Source organism: Schistocerca gregaria, chromosome 3, assembly GCF_023897955.1.
Source record: "Schistocerca gregaria isolate iqSchGreg1 chromosome 3, iqSchGreg1.2, whole genome shotgun sequence".
Classification (NCBI taxonomy): domain Eukaryota; kingdom Metazoa; phylum Arthropoda; class Insecta; order Orthoptera; family Acrididae; genus Schistocerca; species Schistocerca gregaria.
Window position 1 is genome coordinate 185,412,711 of NC_064922.1, and position 24,990 is coordinate 185,437,700.

The following is a 24,990-nucleotide window of genomic DNA, read 5'->3' on the forward strand; positions in this document are numbered from 1 at the left end:
CCCCCCCCCCCCCCTCCCCATGAACCATGGACCCTGCCGTTGGTGGGGAGGCTTGCATGCCTCAGCGATACAGATAGCCGTACCGCAGGTGCAACCACAACAAATGGGTATCTGTTGAGAGGCCAGACAAATGCGTGGTTCCTGAAGAGGGGCAGCACCCTTTTCAGTAGTTGCAAGGGCAACAGTCTGGATGATTGACTGATCTGGCCTTGTAACAATAACCAAAATAGCCTGGCTGTGCTGGTACTGCGAACAGCTAAAAGCAAGGGGAAACTACGGCCATAATTTTTCATGAGGGCATGCAGCTTTACTGTATAATTAAATGATGATGGCGTCCTCTTGGGTAAAATATTCTGGAGGTAAAATAGTCCCCCATTCGGATCTCCGGGCAGGGACTACTCAAGAGGATGTCGTTATCAGGAGAAAGAAAACTGGTGTTCTACGGATCGGAGTGTGGAATGTCAGATCCCTTAATCGGGCAGGTAGGTTAGAAAATTTAAAAAGGGAAATGGATAGGTTAAAGTTAGATATAGTGGGAATTAGTGAAGTTCGGTGGCAGGAGGAATAAGACTTCTGGTCAGGTGAATACAGGGTTATAAACACAAAATCAAATAGGGGTAATGCAGGAGTAGGTTTAATAATGAATAGGAAAATAGGAATGCGGGTAAGCTACTACAAACAGCATAGTGAACGCATTATTGTGGCCAAGATAGATACGAAGCCCACACCTACTACAGTAGTACAAGTTTATATGCCAACTAGCTCTGCAGATGAGGAAGAAATTGAAGAAATTATGATGAAATAAAAGAAATTATTCAGATGGTGAAGGGAGATGAAAATTTAATAGTCATGGGTGACTGGAATTCGAGTGTAGGAATAGCGAGAGAAGGAAACGTAGTAGGTGAAAATGGATTGGGGCTAAGAAATGAAAAAGGAAGCCGCATGGTAAAATTTTGCACAGACCACAACTTAGTCATAGCTAACACTTGGTTTAAGAATCATGAAAGAAGGTTGTATACATGGAGGAACCCTGGAGATACTAAAAGGTATCAGATAGATTATATAATGGTAAGACAGAGATTTAGGAACCAGGTTTTAAATTGTAAGACATTTCCAGGGGCAGATGTGGACTCTGACCACAATCTATTGGTTATGACCTGTAGATTAAAACTGAAGAAACTGCAAAAAGGTGGGAATTTAAGGAGATGGGACCTGGATAAACTGAAAGAACCAGAGGTTGTACAGAGTTTCAGGGAGATCATAATCGAACAATTGTCAGGAATGGGGGAAACAAGTACAGTAGAAGAAGAATGGGTAGCTTTGAGGGATGAAGTAGTGAAGGCAGCAGAGGATCAAGTTGGTAAAAAGACAAGGGATAGTAGAAATCCTTGGGTAACAGAAGAAATATTGAATTTAATTGATGAAAGGAGAAAATATAAAAATGCAATAAATGAAGCAGTCAAAAAGGAATACAAACGTCTCAAAAATGAGATCGACAGGAAGTGCAAAATGGCTAAGCAGGGATGGCTAGAGGACAAATGTAAGGATGTAGAGGCTTATCTCACTAGGGGTAAGATAGATGCTGCCTACAGGAAAATTAAAGAGACCTTTGGAGAAAAGAGAACCACTTGATATTCATACAAGTGGTTCTCTTTTCTCCAAAGGTCTCTTTAATTGGAAATGAAAGAGGATGTAGATGAAGATGAAATGGGAGATACGATACTGCTTAAAGAATTCAACAGAGCGCTGAAAGACCTGAGTCGAAACAAGGCCCCCGGAGTAGACAACATTCCATTGGAACTACTGATGGCCTTGGGAGAGCCAGTCCTGACAAAACTTTACCATCTGGTGAGCAAGATGTATGAAACAGGCAAAATACCCTCAGACTTCAAGAAGAATATAGTAAATCCAACCCCAAGGAAAGCAGATGTTGACAGACAGATGTGAAAATTACCGAACTATCAGTTTAATAAGTCACAGCTGCAAAATACTGACGCGAATTCTTTACAGACGAATGGAAAAACTAGTAAAAGCCGACCTTGGGGAAGATCAGTTTGGATTCCATAGAAATATTGGAACACATGAGCCAATACTGGCCTACCTTAGAAGCTAGATTAAGGAAGGGCAGACCTACGTTTCTAGCGTATGTAGACTTAGAGAAAGCTTTTGGCAGACTTAGAGAAAGCTTTTGGCAATGTTGACTGGAATACTCTCTTTCAAACTCTGAAGGTGGCAGGGGTAAAATACAGGGAGCGAAAGGCGATTTACAATTTGTACAGAAACCAGATGGCAGTTATAAGAGTTGAGGGACATGAAAGGGAAGCAGTGGTTGGGAAGGGTGTGAGACAGGGTTGTAGTCTCAGATATACAATCTGTGTATTGAGCAAGCAGTGAAGGAAACAAAAGAAAAAATTGGAGTAGGTATTAAAAACCATGGAGAAGAAATAAAAACTTTGAGGTTTGCCAATGACATTGTAATTCTGTCAGAGACAGCAAAGGACTTGGAAGAGCAGTTGAACGGAATGGATAGGGTCTTGAAAGGAGGATATAAGATGAACATCAACAAAAGCAAAACGAGGATAATGGAATGTAGTCGAATTAAGTCGGGTGATGCTGAGGGAATTAGATTAGGAAACGAGACACTTAAAGTAGTAAAGGAGTTTTGCTATTTGCGGAGCAAAATAACTGATGATGGTCGAAGTAGAGAGGATATAAAATGTACACTGTCAATGGCAAGGAAAGCGTTTCTCAAGAAGAGAAAATTGTTAACATCGAGTATAGATTTAAGTGTCAGGAAGTCATTTCTGAAAGTATTTGTATGGAGTGTAGCCATGTATGGAAGTGAAACATGGACGAAAAATAGTTTGGACAAGAAGAGAATAGAAGCTTTCGAAATGTGGTGTTACAGAAGAATGCTGAATATTAGATGGGTAGATCACATAACTAATGAGGAAGTGTTGAATAAGATTGGGGAGAACAAAAGTTTGTGGCACAACTTGACCAGAAGAAGGGATCGGTTGGTAGGACATGTTCTGAGGCATCAAGGGATCACCAATTTAGTATTGGAGGGCAGCGTGGAGGGTAAAAATCATAGAAGGAGACCAAGAGATGAATACACTAAGCAGATTCAGAAGGATGTAGGTTGCAGTAGGTACTGGGAGATGAACAAGCTTGCACAGAATCGAGTAGCATGGAGAGCTGCATCAAACCAGTCTCAGGACTGAAGACCAGAACAACAACAACAACAACAACAACAACAACATACATTATGTCATAAAAGAAACAAGACGTCGATGGATACTCCAAGAGCATCAGAATTTTGTGAAGCAGACTAAAATGTGCACACTTAAAGTGCATATTTGTATGTCCAGATTCCCAATGAAGCAAACCTCGACCTGATATTAAGCTTTCCAGTGTGGTTTTTGGGATATAAATTTTCCTGGAGCACCAGAACTGTATTTTATCATGTTTGGTTCTTTATTATGGCATAATGCCATATGTGCTAGAAAATGAAAATGTGCACTTTTAAATGCAGCAAACAGTTGAAACTAGCCAGTACTGTGGAATTAAACCTTTCGTTTCAAATACATTGACTACCTATGCGGAAAAGATTAACAGAAGTCAAATTTCTTTAGCAAACAGACAAAAATAACTTCGTTGTACTGCAAGGCGATTAATGCTTGACTGTCGTAAAGGCTGAAATACAATAAAATCTTAAACTAAAGACATATTTCAGCCTTCCTTAAATATGTTAATGTGTTTTAATTCACTTGATAGCTTCCAGCCACAGATATCCGTTTGGTATTCATTTGACGTGAGAGTAAACTAAGGGGAAACAGCAAAATCATTAAATGTAAACACGGGGTCATGTGGAGACTACCCACTGTAGCTCAGACTGCGCTGCGCATCAGCCCCGGATCTACATTTGCAAACCAGGTCAATGCTTAAAAAAAAAAAAAAAAAAAAAAAGAAAGAAAAAAAATCGAATTTTCAAAATATGTTCATCTTGTAGCTCACATCTTTCTTAAAAGTCTGAAACATAAAACATATGTATTCGAGGAAATGTAAGACATATTATATGGTATTAAGTATGCCAAAGTGCAGTGCCACACCTCTTTATAATGCATTTTTCTACCACACGTTCAAACTATATTCAGGAGAGTGGAAATTGAAATGTCCTGTGGTGCCACTCCTGCTCCCAGTTGGCCAGTTTAACAGCCTGCCCCTCCTTAAAAAATAATCTCATAATTAATAGCGGATGGGATTATTTGTAATTGAGAGAACAAGAATTCTTCAGAAAATCTGAACTCTTTATTGCCTATTAGTTAGTAACTTGCTGTTTTATGTGGCATAAAATTAAATATAGGATATATAAAACCAATACTGACAAGAGATAAGCAAGAAATTACACATTTCTTCAAACCTTAGCTCCTAGCATTTTTTCTCTCTAATCTTGCTACAGCTTTACATGGCGTGCTTTCCTTTCTGCAAAAGAATCTATTACCTCTTCAAAGTTCGTCAAACGTTTTGTTACATGAAAAATCGAAATGTCGTTATCTAATACTGAAAAAGCTGTTAATACAAATAATACCCACGACTGGTGTGGTTTCTTGATGTGATTATGTGCATTTTGTCACTGTCTGCCAGATAAAACAAAATAGGCCTTTGTAATATGGAGGCAATTCTGTAACACACCAAATAAACGAGACGGTTTTGGCACAAATGGCCATTTATATAACACAACAGAATGTAATCCAATATGTACCAATATCAAATGCCTATTAGGCCTACTACAAGCAAAAAGCTTTAGGTTAGGAAATAGTTTCACATTTCATTCATACGCACCAGCTTGTCAAGCATGAGATCGAAAAGTAGCATTACGAAATTTTTATATAAGTTTGGAATCGTCTTAGTCTTCCATAATTTGTGATGTCCCCGTTTCTTCTCCTTCCTCTTAGTCTTCCATAATTTGTGTGATGTCCCCGTTTCTTCTCCTTCCTCGTTCTAACAAACAATCTTGCCATCACCAATTCTGTAGCTATTGCTGCCACTGTCAAAATTTGTTCGCCGATTAACTTCACTAAACCTGCTGGAATCACAGGTTTAGCTATCCCGCGATTATTTTCCAGTTAGGCGTTATTACGTGTTCCAACAACACGTTTTCTGCGTTACTTCCAGAATAGAACTTACGTGGCTGCTAGCCAGGGACTGTACTACTGGTCCTTACTAGTGTAGCGATTTGGCCAAAAATTTTCTGTCAAAATTTCGTTTTCTTCAATACACCGAGAAGATAAAATGTAATCTTTCTTACCTGTTATTCCTGTCAGTCGTTTATTTCCATTCTGGTAGTCTGAATCTACGGATTTCGCTAGTAATTATAACAACGCTGATAATTCGCAAACCAAATCAACCACATAATCAGACAGCAATTGGCATTCATCCGTTCCGCTTTACTCCCTCAGCTTGTATAGCCCCGTCCCCTTTTGTCTGCGGAAAGATTATTTCCTAGATGCGACGAGGATTCTCCTGACAGAGACATCACGTACACTATGCATGCATTCAAAAGTCAACTTATGAGTCATTCACAAATCAACTTAAAATGTGTTCAAAAACTAACAGGGAAGCGTTTCAAAACACTATGAATAATCAATAGGAAAACATGCGCTGGATGCTAGGCGCTTTGTGAAACAAGTTTTTTCCTCAAGAATATGAATTTGGCGCCATCTTTTACCGGTAGCATCTAGCTGCTTAAGCGACTGCTTGCACAGCCAACAGCCACACTCCTGTTGCCAGAAGTGGGAGGATCTACTACTAAAACGTGACTAACTGCGCATGCGCATGAGCCCGCGCGTAACTGCTAAAAGAAATCGAATGTAAACAGTTGCGACTTCACGCTAGTTGGAGGCAATTTGTTGTTATGAAGCACTGCATAGTCTCCCTAAGGCCTTTGACACATTTTCAATTGGCAGGCACTTGCATGAGCACTGTGTGTCGTTCTTGTATATGGCGCACTCCCTTTGCAATTTAAGTTAGTTTTGGTTTTTTTCTTCTCTCTTATGTTTTGTTGTTGAAGTATTATTCTGCAATAGCGAGATACAGTAATATCTTTTGTTAGAGTATCGGTTCTTACCAGTCAAAATTACAAAAATTTAACTCAAAACTAAAACAATGAAAAATTCCCGGAATTCTAAAAATATCCCGGGTTTTTCCCGTATGAAAAAATTCCCAGGTTTTTCCCGGATCTCCCGGGTCGTATACACCCTGTAAATGTTGACTCTGGCTATGGGGAACCAAACAGTGACACCACCATAATCAGATCTGTTGTGTTGTGGACCCAGCCTCCATCACCTCTGGACCCCCCAGCGGACACCATCATGACAGTGCCACTTTTTGTTTCTCTTCTGATGAACCCTCTGTTACCTTCTTTCCTGCTCCTGAGCTGTTCCTGCCCTCTGGTTCTCAGCCCTGTTCACCAATCATGGCCACATCCTCATCTCCCTCTATTTATAGCCTGCCCGTGATGGACTGGATGTCAGAAGATCAGGCTATGGTTTCAGCCCTGCCAACACAACCCCCACCAATGTAGCTCCCTTCCACACCAAGATCCAGCATTGAAACGGAGTGGCTATGGCCCCATTGTGTACACTGTTAACTGTTGCCCTGTGATACATTAAATATGCTAGTTCTGAAGGTGTCATCTCATTTTTATATGGTGTGAGTTACAACAATTATCAATGAACGTTCAAGTACGTTAACACATACTCCTCCATTTCCCTATTTAAGGATTTGAAATCTTCCTCCAAGGTTATTCAGTAAAAGTTCAATAATATGGAATCGCCTTTTCATACCCCTCCTTCGACTGTAAATTCTTCATTATCAACACAAAACCTAGTTTTGATTAGTTATTATACTCCAATCATTTTTTAACAACAGAGCATTGGGTGTTTCCAGGGAAGACAATTTACCTGTTGCTATTCATTCTGAGAAAGCACTTGCTGGTAATCGTGCCAATATCAAACACCCACAAGATTTGTGTGTGCTGATGTGAAACTTCCTTGCAGATTAAAATTTGCTGCCGGACTGAGACTCGAACTCGGGACCCTTGCCTTTCGTGGGCAAGTGCTCTACCATCTGAGCTACCCAAACAAGACTCACACACTGTCCTCACAGCTTTCACACAATTTCTCTCTTTTTTTCGACCGGCAACAGGCCGTAAACACTCATTATCAGAATGCGACAAACAATGCCTGACACAGTACAGTAATGCATCTTCAACTTAGAGTGACGTAAACACCTATAACAAAGAGAACGGCACTTATCAGATCAAAGAAAATTAAGCCATCAATTCAAACCAGACGAAGCACATGAAAAAGGAAGGGTACCCGTATAAATAGGGACGGAGCGCCTGACACATAGCAATGGCTACCTGGTAAAGCTTAACTGCTAAGCTTATGACTCGTACCAAACTACTGTAGCTGTATCGTCATTCATTCGACCTAAATTGTGTCTCATATTACAATGGACCAACTTTGTTTCGATTTGCAGGTGCGGCCTAAAACTTCTCTCTCCTCTTGAATTTCGAGTCTCAAATTTCAGGTGCGACTTAGATTCGGGCAATTTTTTTTCCTTGATTTCGAGTCTCATTTTTCAAGTGCAGCTTAGAATTGAGTGTGGCTTAGATTCGAGTAAATACGGTAGCACTCCTGAAAGAGAGGATATTGTGGAGACATGGCTTAGCCACAGCCTGGGGCATGTTTCAAGAATGAGAGTTCGAGTCTCGGTCCGGCACACAGTTTTAATCTGCCAGGAAGTTTCACATCAACCCACAAGATTTGTTGGTCAACCTCTTTTATTAGCTTTTATACTGCTTATGGTGAGGTTCACAGAGAACATGTTAAGTGGTTTGTTTACACCACTTGTGGCATGTGACATCATACGTGTGCAACAGAGATAACAAAACCTTCACAAAAATATTGTATTTATAGATGAAGGATTAATCATGGAGATGTAAAAAATATTCCAGGTAGTGTTATCCCCACATGAAGAACGACTTAATAAAGTAACATTATTAACATTCCAGCTGCTTCTCTCACAATCAAGTTTCACTATGGAAACATATTAACTTCAATAGACTCAAATATTTTTGTGCACCTTTGAAGATATGCTATCCAGCTGTTGACAATTTTGCACTTCACACTTGAGCTCATTATGGATTCTACTGAAATTGTGTACGTGGTAGTGCATCTGAATATGGTTTTGGATGTTGGCAATTAACTCACTTTGAACTGCATTCTATGTACAGCCATAAATTTCATCTTATCCCAGATACTTATCACAGCTCAGTTACCATTATCATTTGTCACAAACTGCTTGATGGGTTTTAATGAAGGATAATGCTGTTTTAATCCTTCATTAAAACTTAAGTAAAGTTGCTGAATCTCAGTCATGTTCAAGATTGTATGCTTGATGAGTATTTACTGACAGCGTTTTCATCGTCATCTCTAATATCCTGGCAGTTTTGCTGTTCTATTCATGTTAGGGAATTTATGAAAATAAGTTCCCATGAGCCATTTTATGTGGAGCCATTTCTCCAGCAGCTTACTTTATTAAAATCAACATACAACAAAACAAGTGTAACAAGAATGATGTAGAATTTTATAAAAACTTTAAGTTCTGTAATTTATAAATCCTCTTTCTACAACCAGTGAGTATTTATAGGTCTCAGAGCTCACACGAGAAATTAAAGAATGCTCGACACTTACCTGTTTTGAACCAAATATGCAGGTAATATTTTCAGATATAGTGTTGCTTCCCTGAGTACTAACAACAGTAGTGCGGCTACCCTTCTTTGGCTGGTTTGTACACGTGATCCTTTAAGAAAATAGACATTCTTGTCAGAAGGTGAATTTAAAGGACATTCTAAAACATAATACAAAGGAAGATAAAAAGAACTGCACAAAGTCAACTATGCTACCAATTTATGAAATTGTTTGCGAATATTTAGCAAAATTCCAGCAACAATATTTATCAAGCATCTTAATGGTTTAGAGTAAATGGATTTTTTTTCTTAACAAAACCAAAATACAGTGAATGTATATGACTAAGTCTTTTATGCATCAATACTTTTTTCAGATCTGATGATGGCTGTAAATCTGAAACCAGTTACCTGTTCAAATACATTCAAATAGTAACAGGGAATTCTACAGTTTACATTAGTAAGTCATTTTTCCTGAGAATACTGTAAACAAGCGAACAAGTCTTGCACAGTGCTGTTCTGTGGTTATTAAAAAATGGATCTCATTTTGTGTCCACGTACATAAAAGTTGATTTTTGGCTGCAATGTTCAGGCAACCAAAACTGTTCTTAGAAATTAATTACTGTTGAAATACGAGCACTCTGGAACAAATTCAGTATGATTTTTTTAGGTCCAGTTCTGCATATGATTATCACAGATCTTTTCTCCATGACCAGTAGCTTATTTAAGTGGCTTTGGGCTGTTGTATTTTGTATATCTGTTCAATAAACAATCTTCATGGGGTCCCATTAACCCACATAGGGCGCATTGCTAGTTCATGGGTAGGGCAGGGTCAGCTAAGGCATTCCAAAGTGCACACGAGCTCAATGTGCGGGCGACATGCAGGTTGAGGCTCAGCCTATCTCGGCTTAGCGCCATCCTTCTCAGAAGTCTTGGCACATGCAACATTTCATTAAGCAACACGGTGTGGCATTTTTTGGTCGGCACTATGTTCGTCATTTTGGTACAATCATAGTGTCAGCACTGTTTACCCTTCACTATTCGTCCATGGTATAATGGTAGTTTGACGAAAATGAGACACTCTAGTGACTTATCATTACAAACCATGAAAAATAAATGGGATTGACAGAAGAGAAGGATAAAAACTCTCAATACTGCACAGTAAATATACAGTCAGATAATTGACAGGTACTGCAAATTTGCTTCAGAATGACATTACAACCTTTTTTAAGAAGACTTTAAAGATTTAGGTGATGATGAAAGAGCAAAAAATTACAATGATCGATAGACTAGATTCCCTGTTCTGTACGTCAAGAAACACTCTGTAATAAATTTGTAGGCATGGAGCGAGCACATGATGAAACTGGTGGAACGAACAGCAAATTTTCTAAAGTTGCACGCAATATTCCACTATCAGTTGCAACAGTTTTTGATGGAATTGAAAGAAGAGTGTGGAGCCTTCACATATTAAGGCAGAGTACACTGGTCCAGTCAAGGGACTTGCTGGGGCGATTTTTTTATTTAAAACCCGCTACTATTGAATTTACGAAGGAAAAAGCAAAGCAGGAATGAAGTTTAGAACATCTGGAATGGATTGCAATCCTCACATTTTAAGTGGACTTGACTGCACACTGCCCACAATAATACTTTGCAAGGTTCTGATTCGATGGGGATGCAAAGAGAAAGCAAAACGGAAAAGAAAAATCATCATCGCAGTCTGCTGGAAGGGACAAATTCTGACAGAAACCAATGTTTATTTTGCAAAGATCATTGCCATTAAAGAAAATGCAAGGTTTGAAGATTTAGCAGGATAGTTTTCTAAATGATTTGAGGACACTGCCAATCTTAAATCTGCTTTTGAGACTGTTTGCAGTTTCAGTTAATAGCATCCTGAGCATGTGCAGATGGAGCTGACTGATCTGCAAAGTACTTCCCAATTAAATGACAAATCCTTTCATGTTAAAACTGTTCAGAAGGTGTACATTATTTACCTCAGAAAGAGTTTCTGTCTCCATAATGAGATTGCTAACATGATAAAAAATTTTGATCAAACTTTTTCAATCATGAAAGTAAATAATTCACAATTAGGTGACAAGCTGAGTGTGAAAATCTGTGAAATTGTCTATGTCTGTCCATGTGCCGACAGTTTATACCACACAAAAATTATATTATCTCTTCAGCACGCAAAAATAATTAAATAATAATGAAAATTTGTTTAGCTTGTGATCTACGTTATTGAGACATATGATACATGAAATCAGAGTGACTGCATTGCCACCTAAATGTGGCACTATCACAATTTCCCCTCTCCTATTGCTCCATCAGCATGGTATGGTGAGGGAAGGGTGCAGCCAGACGAGAGCTAAGGCATGCAATGCAAGCAAGAGGATTGCTCACGTGCCCAATTCCAGGTCATCCTTGCAAATGGAGGAGGAGGGGGTGGGGGGATATAATTGAGCAAGGCTGTTTGAAATACTCAAACAACCCACACACCAACAACAGGCAATCCAGTTCCTTTAATATACTAAAATACTGGGAGACACTCTCTTATGAATGAAAACTCCCATGAGACAATGGCACAATGGATAGATGACACAAATTATCTTTCTGGCAGTTAATGAAGAAAGGAAAAACTACTTGTGGTGATGAGGGATATTCTAAGGCTAAAGGAATCAACTCTAACAGAAAATTCTCTGGTGCATACGGCTTAGCAAGCCTGCTGAAGAATAATTATTTATGTTACTTTGCTACAGAGAATAAGACTCGGATGGAAAAAGAATCCCACATATTGTACTTTGGGGACAAATGATGAACCTCTGCAGTCAATGGAAATCCAGGGAATGCCCTCAATTTGGACATTAAAAGAATTATAAACAGACTGCTGGAACACTAAATGTGATAACCTTGGCAGGATGTACAAAGAAGACATATGATGAAAATGAGGGAAGATTCATACACTTGAGCTTAGTAAAACAAAGCAGTATTCATACAAAACTGTTGAGAGCGGGTTACACATTGTAATGGTATTGGTAAAAAAAACAGACAAAAGAAATGGAGTACGTTTGGTATGGCATAAAAATGTTGCTCCTATCACTGATGTTACTTTTTTTAGTGGCAGAATAACAAAAGCCAGAATAAACACTAGCTACACAACAATTTAAATTTATGCTGCTCAAAAAGGGTGCAATGTTGGGAGAAACTAGAATATTTCAAAGAAGTAGAAGAGGAGTTACAACAAGAAACTACTAAGATAACAGGGTTTTGGAATGCAGAAGTTGGAACAAACAGGTCTGATTATCAGATGACAGGACCTTTTGGTTACAGAACAAAGAGTGCTGAGAAAGAAAATTTCCTAAATTTTTACATGAAATAATCTTTTGATTTAATCACTATGTTCCTTTTATTAGTGACACATAATGAAAACCTGAGTAAGTACACAGAACACCAGCTTCACAATAAACCACGTGTTTGCCCCTAAATAAGGATGCGGTAATAAGGACGACTACAAATTTTTCAAAAAAATTGAAGAGCAGATACAACAAGAAAACATCATAATAATAGGGGGATATTTTTCAAAAGAAAATTAAAGAGCAGATACAGCAAGAAAACACCATAATAATAGGGGGATCTTTTTCAAAAAAATTAAAGATCAGATACAACAAGAAAACACCATAATAATAGGGGGACCTGAGAGCAGAAGTTGTAACGGATAAGTCTGGTTATGAGGAGATGATAAGAGGATTTGGCTACAGAACTATGAATACTGAGGGAACAAATTTCCTAAATTTCTGTATGAGAAACTATATATTGATAAAGAATACATTCTTCAAAAGGGAGATTAGTCACAAGATCCCTCCATATACATTCTAACCAAAAGTATCCAGACTCACCTATGTAACGCGGAGTTGTTGATGTCAGGAGAGGTGGACCTGCCAGTATAAATGAAGACAGGGAGTACTGAGTTGTCAATAGAAAAGCAGTAACAGCAAAATAGGTTGGTTAGGAAAGATCAGTGACTTAGAACATGGACTAGTCATTGGATGTTCTGAAGTGCTACCAGCAGTCCAGCTTGCATAAAGACTGTGCATAAGGAGTTACAAAGGATGGCTTACAATGGTAAAGTAGTCCCTTATAAGCCAAACATTTCTGTAGTTAGTGCTAAGCAACATTTGAGGAGGTGTAAAGATCAGATGACTGGAAATGAGTGATGAATCATGCTATTCCCTGAGGCAATACAACTCCTTCAGCAAGGTCCGAGCAGGCACACAGGTGGAGGGGTTTATTAGTTATTGGGAGCTCCAATGTTAGGCAGGTGATGGAGCCCCTTAGGGAAATGGCGGAAAGGTCAGGGAAGAAGGCCAGTGTTCACTCTGTCTGCTTGCCGGGGGGGTCTCATCCGAGATGTGGAGGAGGCCCAGCCGGCGGCGATAGAGAGCACTGGGTGCACCCGACTACAAATCGTTGCTCATGTCGGCACCAATGACTCCTGCCGGCTGGGTTCAGAGGTCATCCTCAGTTCGTACAGGCGGTTGGTGGAATTGGTGAAGGCAGAAAGCCTCTGTCGCGGGGTGGAATCAGAGCTAACTATTTGTAGTATCGTTCCCAGAACTGATCGCGGTCCTCTGGTTTGGAGCCGAGTGGAAGGCTTAAACCAGAGGCTCAGACGATTCTGCGGAGATCTGGGGTGCAAATTTCTTGACCTCCGCTATCGGGTGGAAAAATGTAGGGTCCCCCTGAATAGCTCAGGTGTGCACTACATGCCGGAAGTGGGTACAAGGGTAGCGGAGTACGTGTGGAGTGCACATGGAGGTTTTTTAGGTTAGAGAATTCCCTCCCTAGGCCCGACAAGACGCCTCCTGAGGCGCAGCAAGGTAGGAGTAGGTAAAATGCAACAGGGAATAACAATATTAATGTGCTAATAGTAAACTGCAGGAGCGTCTATAGAAAGGTCCCAGAACTGCTATCATTAATAAACGGTCACAATGCCCATATAGTACTAGAGACAGAAATTTGGCTGAAACCAGACGTAAACAGTAATGAAATCCTAAACTCAGATTGGAATGTATCCCACAGAGACAGGCTGGACAGTGAAGGGGGAGGCGTGTTTATAGCGATAAGAAGTGCAATAGTATCGAAGGAAATTGACAGAGATCCGAAATGTGAAATAATCTGGGTGAAAGTCACGGTTAAAGCAGGCTCAGACATGGTAATTTGTTGTCTCTATAGGCCCCCTGGCTCAGCAGCTGTTGTGGCTGAGCACCTGAAGGATAATTTGGAAAATATTTCGAATAGATTTCCCCACCATTTTATAGTTCTGGGTGGAAATTTTAATTTGCTGGATATAGACTAGGAGACTCAAATGTTCATAATGGGTGGCAGGGATGAAGAATCCAGTGAAATTTTTTTAAGTGCTTTATCTGAAAACTACCTTGAGCAGTTAAACAGAGAACCGACCCGTGGCGATAACATATTAGACCTTCTGGTGACAAACAGACCTGAACTATTTGAAACAGTTAACGCAGAACAGGGAATCAGCGATCATAAAGCGGTCACTGCATCGATGATTTCAGCCATAAATAGAAATATTAAAAAAGGTAGGAAGATTTTTCTGTTTAGCAAAAGTGACAAAAAGCAGATTTCAGAGTACCTGATGGCTCAACACAAAAGTTTTGTCTCACGTGCAGATAGTGTTGAGGATCAGTGGACAAAGTTCAAAACCATTGTACAATATGTGTTAGATGAGTATGTGCCAAGCAAGATCGTAAGAGATGGAAAAGAGCCACCGTGGTACAACAACGGAGTTAGAAAACTGCTGCGGAAGCAAAGGGAACTTAACAGCAAACATAAACATATCCAAGGCCTTGCAGACAAACAAAAATTATGCGAAGCGAAATGTAGTGTGACGAGGGCTATGCGAGAGGCGTTCAATGAATTCTAAAGCAAAGTTCTATGTACTGACTTGGCAGAAAATCCTAAGAAATTTTGGTCTTGTGTCAAAGCGGTAGGTGGATCAAAACAAAATGTCCAGACACACTGTGACCAAAATGGTACTGAAACAGAGGATGACAGACTAAAGGCCAAAATAATAAATGTCTTTTTCCAAAGCTGTTCAAAAAATGGTTCAAATGGCTCTGAGCACTATGGGACTTAACTTCTGAGGTCATCAGTTGCCTAGAACTTAGAACTACTTAAACCTAACTAACCTAAGGACATCACACACACACACGCCCAAGGCAGGATTCAAACCTGTGACCATAGCGGTCGCGTAGTTCCAGGCTGTAGTGCCTAGAACCAAACTCCCCAGACCTGAACATTATTGATCATATCTAGGATGCCTTGAAACGTGCTGTTAAGAAGAAATATCCACCCTCTCGGATTTTTATGGACTTATGGACAGCCCTGCAGGATTCATGGGGTCAGTTCCCTCCAGCACTACTTCAGGCATTAGTCGAGTCCATGCCACATTGTGCAGCGGCACTTCTGCATGCCCGTGGGGCCCTACACAATATTAGGCAGGTGTACCAGTTTCTTTGGCTCTTCAGTGTATAATAGTAATTGATTCCAGTTAATAAACCTTTGTAATGCTCGCAACAGTTGTGTAAGACACCTTCTAATCTCGGATTTTTATTGTGATTAGAGATTCAAAAATTCAGGACAGATTTGCTGTTGGAAAATTTGATCATGCTTGATACTCTGTTATCCAGGTACATTCTTGCGTCACGAGTTTCCTTCACTGCCATGTGCCAAGCAAGATCGTAAGAGATGGAAAAGAGCCACCGTGGTACAACAACGGAGTTAGAAAACTGCTGCGGAAGCAAAGGGAACTTAACAGCAAACATAAACATATCCAAGGCCTTGCAGACAAACAAAAATTATGCGAAGCGAAATGTAGTGTGACGAGGGCTATGCGAGAGGCGTTCAATGAATTCTAAAGCAAAGTTCTATGTACTGACTTGGCAGAAAATCCTAAGAAATTTTGGTCTTGTGTCAAAGCGGTAGGTGGATCAAAACAAAATGTCCAGACACACTGTGACCAAAATGGTACTGAAACAGAGGATGACAGACTAAAGGCCAAAATAATAAATGTCTTTTTCCAAAGCTGTTCAAAAAATGGTTCAAATGGCTCTGAGCACTATGGGACTTAACTTCTGAGGTCATCAGTTGCCTAGAACTTAGAACTACTTAAACCTAACTAACCTAAGGACATCACACACACACGCGCCCAAGGCAGGATTCAAACCTGTGACCATAGCGGTCGCGTAGTTCCAGGCTGTAGTGCCTAGAACCGCTCGGCTACCCCGGCCGGCTCCAAAGCTGTTTCACAGAGGAAGGCTGCACTGTAGTTCCTTCTATAGATTGTCGCACAGATGACAAAATGGTAGATATCATAATAGACGACAGAGGGAGAGAGAAACAATTAAAAGGCCGTTGGACTTGATGGGATACTAGTATGATTTTATACAGAGTACGCGAAGGAACTTGCCCCCCTTCTTGCAGCAGTATACCGTAGGTCTCTAGAAGAGCGTAGCATTCCAAAGGGTTGGGAAAGGGCACAGGTCATCCCCGTTTTCAAGAAGGGACGTTGAACTGATGTGTAGAACTATAGACCTATATCTCTAATGTCGATCAGTTGTAGAATTTTGGAACACGTATTATGTTCGAATATAATGGCTTTTCTGGAGACTAGAAATCTACTCTCTAGGAATCAGCATGGCTTTCGAAAAAGACGGTCATGTGAAACCCAGCTTGCGCTATTCGTCCACGAGACTCAGAGGGCCATAGACACGGTTTCACAGGTAGATGCCATGTTTCTTGACTTCCGCAAGGCATTCGATGCAGTTCCCCACAGTCGTTTAATCAACAAAGTAAGGGCACAAGGACTATCAGACCAATTGTGTGATTGGATTGAAGAGTTCCTAGATAACAAAACGCAGCATGTCATTCTCAATGGAGAGAAGTCTTCCGAAGTAAGAGTGATTTCAGGTGTGCAGCAGGGGAGTGGATTGAAGAGTTCCTAGATAACAAAACACAGCATGTCATTCTCAATGGAGAGAACTCTTCCGAAGTAAGAGTGATTTCAGGTGTGCAGCAGGGGAGTGTCATAGGACCGTTGCTATTCACAATATACATAAATGACCTTGTGGATGACATCAGAAGTTCACTGAGGCTTTCTGCAGATGATGCTGTGGTGTATCGAGAGGTTGTAACAATGGAAAATTGTACTGAAATGCAGGAGGATCTGCAGCGAATTGACGCATGGTGCAGGGAATTGCAATTTAATCTCAATGTAGACAAGTGTAAAGTGCTGCGAATACATAGAAAGACAGATCCCTTATCATTTAGCTACAAAATAGCAGGTCAGCAACTGGAAGCAGTTAATTCCATAAATTATCTGGGAGTACGCATTAGGAGTGATATAAAATGGAATGATCAAATAAAGTTGACCGTCGGTAAAGCAGATGCCAGACTGAGATTCATTGGAAAAATCCTAAGGAAATGCAATCCGAAAACAAAGGAAGTAGTATAAAGTATGCTTGTTCGCCCACTGCTTGAATACTGCTCAGCAGTGTGGGATCTGTACCAGATAGGGTTGATAGAAGAGATAGAGAAGATCCAACGGAGAGCACCGAGCTTCGTTACAGGATCATTTAGTAATCGTGAAAGCATTACGGAGATGATAGATAAACTCCAGTGGAAGACTCTGCAGGAGAGACGCTCAGTAGCTTGGTATGAGCTTTTGTTAAAGTTTCCTTCACCGAAGTGTCAAGCAGTATATTGCTCCCTCCTACATATATCTCGCGAAGAGACCATGAGGATAAAATCAGAGAGATTAGAGCCCACACAGAAGCATACTGACAATCTTCTTTCCACGAACAATACAAGACTGGAATAGAACCGATAGAGGTACTCAGGGTACCCTCCACCACACACCGTCAGGTGGCTTGCGGAGTATGGATGTAGATGTAGATTGGTTTAGGCATGGTGAAAGACTGAAGAACTTAACCTGCCACTATGTTTAGTACCAACAGTGAAGGACGGAAGTGGCGTGTTTCTCATGGTTAGGGTGTGGTTTCAGTATTGTGCTTACGGAAATGTTGAATGCAGGTGGATATGAACATATTTTATGGCACTGTGTACTGCATACAGTAGTGAGACAGTTCAGAGATGATTGGTTGATTTTATCGGCATGCACCTTGTCAGAAATAAGTGTCTGTGAGGCAAGCGACAATGATTTTTGGACAATGGAACACATTAGGAATGAGGTTGAACGTCAACTTTGCTCCAGACCCCAGAGTTCAACACCACTACCTTCTCTGGTTTTCTCTCTTGAGGAAAAATGGACTGCCATTCATCAACAGACATTCAGACACCTCATTGAACATGTCCTCAGTGGAGTTCAAGGCATCATAAAGGCAAAGGCAGGACATAACCCACATTAATGTCCACTAATAGGTATTCCGAAACCTTTGATCAGATAGTGTATAGCTGAGATTGAAAATTTAAAACACTTATAGACTATATATCAAAAGATAAACTGAACAAAGATCAAACATTCCACTGACAGCATGGTCAATAGAAACAGAGTGCATGCTCAGATTACAGAGGATGGGAAAGAAATCAGCGATTCCCTTTTTAAGGAACCATCACAGCATTTGCTTGAAGTGATTTCAGAATATCATGAAATACCTAAATCTGGACAGCTGGACAGGGATTTGAACCATTATGCTCCCAAATGCAAGTCCAGTGTGACACCACCGCACCACTTCACTTGATAACAGATAAACTTTTAGGAGAAAAAGTAAGAGACACAATAGTCATTTCAGGTGAATATTTATAAAGTGACCAAAAGCTTCTAGTATCAGATCTAAATTGCATGGTGAAATATACAGGAAGAGTACAGAAGTTGAAAGCAGTTGAGAATAAGAGAGCTTTGCAAAATTGGATGCAATACAAAGTGAAAAAGAAGGGGCCAGAGAATACTGAAGAAACAATAATCAGCTAAGATGTTGAAGTATGTGGTCAAATGAACAGTCAAGTAAAAAATATCGAAATAAATGAAAAAATGGTACTCGAGGACTAAAACAGTAACAATTATTATTAATCATTGAAAAATGGCAAAGAAAAACAAAGATTATCCAAGAAAATCAAATTAATGCTTTTGTGTCACAGAATGTATTAAAAATAGCCACACCTGAGCAGGAATATACACATAAGAATAAAAAGAGAAATTTTGGTATACTTCCACTAAGAAACTTTCAAAAGTAGAGAAATAAAAAAAAATACTTTATGGCTTGATGAATAGCATGAAATAAGAAAGGACAGAGATAAGGCAATATAAAAGGAAGAAGGAATCATCAACAAAGATGTTGAAAGAATAAGAGAAGACATGATTTATTTTGCAAAGTTACTGAATGAGGAGAATAAGAAATACCATGAACCCAGAGTCACTGACCTACATAAAGAACAGTCGTTAATTACTGGACAGAAAAAGAAAATGCTCTGAAACAAATGCCTGGTCAGACGAGTCCCATTTCAAATTGTATCAAGTAGATGGATGTGTACAGGTATGGAGACAACCTCAGGAATCCATGGACCCTGCATGTCAGAAGGGGACTGTTCAAACTGGTGGAGGCTCTGTAATGGTGTGGGGTGTGTGCAGTTGGAGTGATGCGAGACCCCTGATACATCTTGATATGTTCTGGCAGATGACAGGTACATAAGCATCCCCTCTGATCACCTGCATCCACTCATGTCCCTTGTACATTCCCATGGACTTGGGCAACTCCAGCAGGACAATGCAACACTCCATACATCCAGAATTACCACAGAGGGGCTCTCCAGGAATGCTCTTCTGAGTTTAAACACTTCCACTGGCCACCAAACTCCCCAGACCTGAACATTATTGATCATATCTAGGATGCCTTGAAACGTGCTGTTAAGAAGAAATATCCACCCTCTCGGATTTTTATGGACTTATGGACAGCCCTGCAGGATTCATGGGGTCAGTTCCCTCCAGCACTACTTCAGGCATTAGTCGAGTCCATGCCACATTGTGCAGCGGCACTTCTGCATGCCCGTGGGGCCCTACACAATATTAGGCAGGTGTACCAGTTTCTTTGGCTCTTCAGTGTATAATAGTAATTGATTCCAGTTAATAAACCTTTGTAATGCTCGCAACAGTTGTGTAAGACACCTTCTAATCTCGGATTTTTATTGTGATTAGAGATTCAAAAATTCAGGACAGATTTGCTGTTGGAAAATTTGATCATGCTTGATACTCTGTTATCCAGGTACATTCTTGCGTCACGAGTTTCCTTCACTGCCATGTTTATCATTTATCTCAGGAACATTATTGAAGAGTATGCTAAAAACAAAAATTGGTGGCATAACATCAAAATAAATTTAAAACAGGTTGAATGAGCCTTAACAACAAAGCAACACCAATGTAAATGTTTCTGCACATCAACTAGTGATAGCTCTATAAATCTTGTTGGATGCAGGTGTCACACACCACATACCAGTTTCCAAGAATGTAAGGCAAACTGGTGAAACTTATCACCAACAACTCACGTGCCTTGCAACCACAATTGAAGATGAAGCCATTATGTGTGGCTGCAATCAAATCAGGCACAACCACATACCATTAACATGAAGAAAGTAACTGCACAAGAAGATGATTGAAAGGTGATAACACATCTCCTTAAAATTCCCCTAAACTTGTGCCCCAAGACCTCTAACTTCCCAATCCCCAAACAGTCAGTCATCAATGAATCACTTTCAGAGAAAAACGTGCTTTGACAACTTAGCCTCTGTGCTTCAGTTCGAAAGCAATGACATTTCATGAAATAAGCTTGGTGTTAAGGTAGTAACAGACAATAAGAAATGCTACAGTACTGATTAATCCAACAAAAAACCATTTCAATCATAGCAAAAAAAAATTAAAACTTTAATGTGAAACTTGCAGCTATAAAAGTTTAACACTGGCCAATTGTTTAAATGAAATGTAAAAACACTGAAGATATTAAGAAGCTTACAATAAAATGCTTTGCTGCTTACAAACCTTACACCGGTGGAGATGAGACAATAAGCATGTAGAATCTGCACCATTTTGCTGAATTCTTTGCGCAAGTTGCGCTGGAAGTCCTTATGTCTCACAGGAAATGTTACAAATAAGTTCTTGATGCAGACCGTTGTCCCTACCTATACAAATCATTTACATCAATTCATACAAATACATGATCATAGATACAGCACATGCACGTACAGAACAAACGAGGTTCCCATATAGAAATACTTAATTTAAATAATGATCCACAACTGACAAACTGTCATCACTCACCTGACGAGCACATGGTGTTTGTTTTGTTATGTGTCCATTATGGTCAAATTCCAGTCTTGTTGCACAACTAGCGCTACAGTGACGTGTTAAAATTGTCATGTCACCAAGGGCACACAAAGAGTTCAGTGCTTCTCCGCGAAACCCAAAGGTTTCAACAAAACTTAATTCTGAGTAATCCCTTAGTTTAGAGGTATGGTGTTTCAGAGCTGCAAAAAACAGACCTCACACTCAGATATAAGAATGATACAACGCCATTCATAACAGATGTAATACATTATGGAATCTTCTTATCCCAAAGTAGTCATGGCTATTTTTGTCCACATTTCAGAACACAAAACACACACACACACATTACAACCCAAATCAAAGAGGAAGAAACTCATGCTAGTAAAAGTGTTGCAATGCTAAGGAAAAGAATTTAATAGTTACAGACATAACTTGGCTAGATCAGAAGACTGATATTATTGAAACACTTGTCTATTTCAAGCATCATTCCATGATGCACTTTAATACTTCCAGCTGCACAAATTTGATAAAAAAAAAAAAATGTGGTCGCCACAGGAGAATGCTCAGTGTGTAGCCTGGTTTAGAGAGACTAGGTGTTATACTCAAGTGCAAAAGGAGACAATCTGAGCAGCCCTGATAGATTGTTTGAAATGATGTTGCCATTTATCAGCTCAAAAGCCATCAAAAGATCAAAACCAACGGCAAAATGACTTAGACACTACGTCTGTATGGTGTTAAATGTGACAATTGTCTCTGAACAAAGAAAAGTGTGAGGTCATCCGCAAGAGAAAGAAAAGAAATCCATTACATTTCAGCTCCATGATAAATCACACAAATCTAACAGCTGTCAATACAACTAAATGTCTAGGAATTACACTTATGAACAACTTAAATTGGAACACTGACACAGATAATATTGCGGGACAAAGCAAATCAAAGACTGTGTTTTATGGGTAGAACACTTAGAAGTTGCAACAGGTCTACTAAAGACACTGCCTAAACAATTCTTGTCAATCCTCTGCTGGAGTATTGTTGTGCTGTATGTGGTCCTTGCTATATAGGACTGATGCAGGACAGTGAAAAAGTCAAAAGGAGGGCAGCTCATTTTGCATTATTGAGAAACAGAAGATAGCATTTCACAGATATGATAAGCGAGTTGGGAGGCAATTACTACAACAGCAGCATTTTCAGCCAGAACATTTCATGAAATTTCAGTCACTTTCTCCTCTGAATGTAAAAATACTTTGTCACCAACTTACAAAGGGAGAAATGATCATTGTAAAAAAATAAATCAGAGCTTGTATAGAAAGATTTAAGTGTTCATTTTTCCGATGGGTTGTTAGAGTCAGAAATAGTTTGAAGGTGCTTCGAAGAACCCTCTGCCAGGCACTGTGAATTGCAGAGAAGTCATGTAGAGGTAGATGTAAATGTAACAGCATTTATGGAAACAGGATGTGTTCTCCATAAACAGGGCATGGATCATCCACCTGTTTCAAATGCCATCATGGACAAGATAGGGCAGGTATTTATAAAGAGTACAATAAAATCAGTGTGTATGGCATCAATAGAGTTGGAAATGCCATGAGAAACAGTGTACAAAATCTTGCATAAGAAGTTACAGTTTTAATACCTACAAGGTGCAACTGCTTCAAGTACTAAAGCTGATGGGCAAGCCTCATCATGAACAGTTTGCAGTGGATATGCTAGCAATAATGATGCAAAACAACAACTTTTTGGAATGATATGTTTCTCTTACAAGTCAGTTTTTCATGTAACGGTGAACTGAACCATCAGAACATTCATATTTAGGGATGAGTGTCTCTCCACGTTACATCCCTGAAAAGGAAAGAGACAGTCCCAGAGACAATGTGTACTGTGCACTTGTACACAAATGTATTATTGGTTTACCTATTTTCAGCAAGTCTTCTGTCAACAATGATATTTATGTGAACATGTTATAAGAGCTAGCTTTGCCATAATGGGAACACCTGCAACCTGATGTCATATTCTAGCAGGGTGAAGCACAACTTCACTGGCCCCTAAATGACCATCAATTACTGCATGAACAGTTTCTCGATAGGTGGACTGGATGAGATTCTCTGATGATGTGTTCACCATAACTTTATTAATATTCATGTTAGTTGTTGTAACAACTCCTTCATGTAAATGGATGATGATGATTTAGAAGGGATAGGGTGAAATGGGTTAACTGAACCTACCAATAGTATAAGTCACCTTCATACCACCGTGCTGTGGCATTATAAATGTGAAAGCAAAACGAGAATGGAACACTGACAACACTGTATTATTTTTTTGAATGTACATTATAATGCATACTGACGTGTAGCGTTTCACAAGGTTTAATTTAGGTCATATGTAACAGTTAATTTGTGAAGAAGTGGCCAAGGTTTAGGTTAATCCAGTGAATTCTCACATTCACACATCCCCTATGGCTCTTTAATGCCTTTTATTGTTACGAGTTGCACTGTACACCCCTAAATAAAATAAAAAACCACCAAACGAAAAGAAGCATGCATTGAGGTCAGACTACAATATACATGGCTGCTGCTTTGTTGTGGCTTCCTCAACGTCACATACATTTTTTCCGTACACGCAAAGATCAGTAAAGCCGCGGTGATGCTGTTTGATCCTTCCCCCAAAGCAACAAACTAAAGCCGCGGTGAAGCGGTAACGAGAAGAAAAATTGCAACTAAATACTCCATTAACCTTCGTCATACTATAAATCTTTGCGCTGCCTTAGCTATACAATAAAGATAATTTTGGAAATTGTTCTTTGCGAACTCCATACTTACTCAAAGCCTGAAAATCTCTTTCAACGACGCCCGATCCATCATCACAGACTTCTATTGTATCACTTCCATAGTCTTTCAAAAATACGTCTATATTGCGTGCACCAGCGTCCAAACTATTTTCCACAAGTTCTTTAACAGCAACTGCCAAATTTAAAACTACCTGAAATTGGAAACAATTTGTATGCGCAAGTCTGAAACCACTAGCAAAACACGAAACGGGACAATTTTTACCTGTGCTGAGCAAAGCTTGCTCGAAGATTCCTTGTCAATTTGATGGATAACACTTTGTTTTGTTTCTTCACTTCCGCACGTAAAATTTTTCAAATCTAATGTCGTTTCGGTTTCGGATTCTGGATACACATCCATTCTGATCCAAGACTGTGAAAGGGAAAATTTTTATTTTGGATAAACTACCACTTTGGCTGACACACAAAATAATGTTTTCGCTTTCCTAGTCATTTTTCATAAATCTTTTGACTCAATTTTGTTTGCAACAGCACGAAACCATGTAAACAAACATTTCGCGCCATCCAGAGTTCACATACACAACCACCTGACATGAAGCAAGATATACAAATATTTCCACTGACAAAGTTTGCGGCTGTTGCTGTCAGTCAGAAAGCAGAAACATCTCTGGAGTAAGCAGGTTTTCAGTTGTCAACAAACATTGTCAGTCCGGTCACGTCAACTCGGGGCGCTGTAGGACTGTGTAGGTTTAACAGCAAAGCCCCCTGTACATTTCGAATGTCATAACATTAGTATAGCCAGATTCTCTTCGTAGGCACCGTGGATCTGACATAGACCTTTCGCAAACACCATAACAGTTTGTATTTGATACCTGGAATAAAGACCAATTCATATTCATATTCTTTATTCACCATTGACCACCTGAGGTGGAATAGGCAATTTACATGGATATAATATAACACTTTCCTTGAATAATATCTTAAAGCTAAATGAACATTGCAAATAGTACCCATAGATGCTAACATACACCATAACATAAGATAAATACATTCAGTGACATCACATAATGAAATACTTAAAAATTAATGTCAATTGATTTTATATTCATA

At 39.6% G+C, this 24,990-nt stretch overlaps 1 protein-coding gene across 2 annotated transcripts in view; it reads right to left on the minus strand.

Annotated features, from left to right (window-relative positions):
* LOC126354984 (mismatch repair endonuclease PMS2) overlaps positions 1-24,503 on the minus strand; it is a 135,965-nt gene extending 111,462 nt beyond the window's left edge. The window contains exons 1-5 of one of the 2 annotated variants that reach the window (XM_050005070.1): positions 24,146-24,503; positions 23,915-24,074; positions 21,096-21,301; positions 20,817-20,956; positions 8,763-8,871 (exon numbers count right to left, since the gene is read on the minus strand). In XM_050005070.1, the coding sequence (XP_049861027.1) occupies positions 8,763-8,871; positions 20,817-20,956; positions 21,096-21,301; positions 23,915-24,074; positions 24,146-24,280 (750 nt within the window). In that variant the 5' untranslated portion in view covers positions 24,281-24,503. The remainder of the gene's footprint in view (positions 1-8,762; positions 8,872-20,816; positions 20,957-21,095; positions 21,302-23,914; positions 24,075-24,145) is intronic. The other variant, XM_050005071.1, reaches the window with a different exon arrangement.
* Positions 24,504-24,990: the final 487 nt, after the last annotated feature.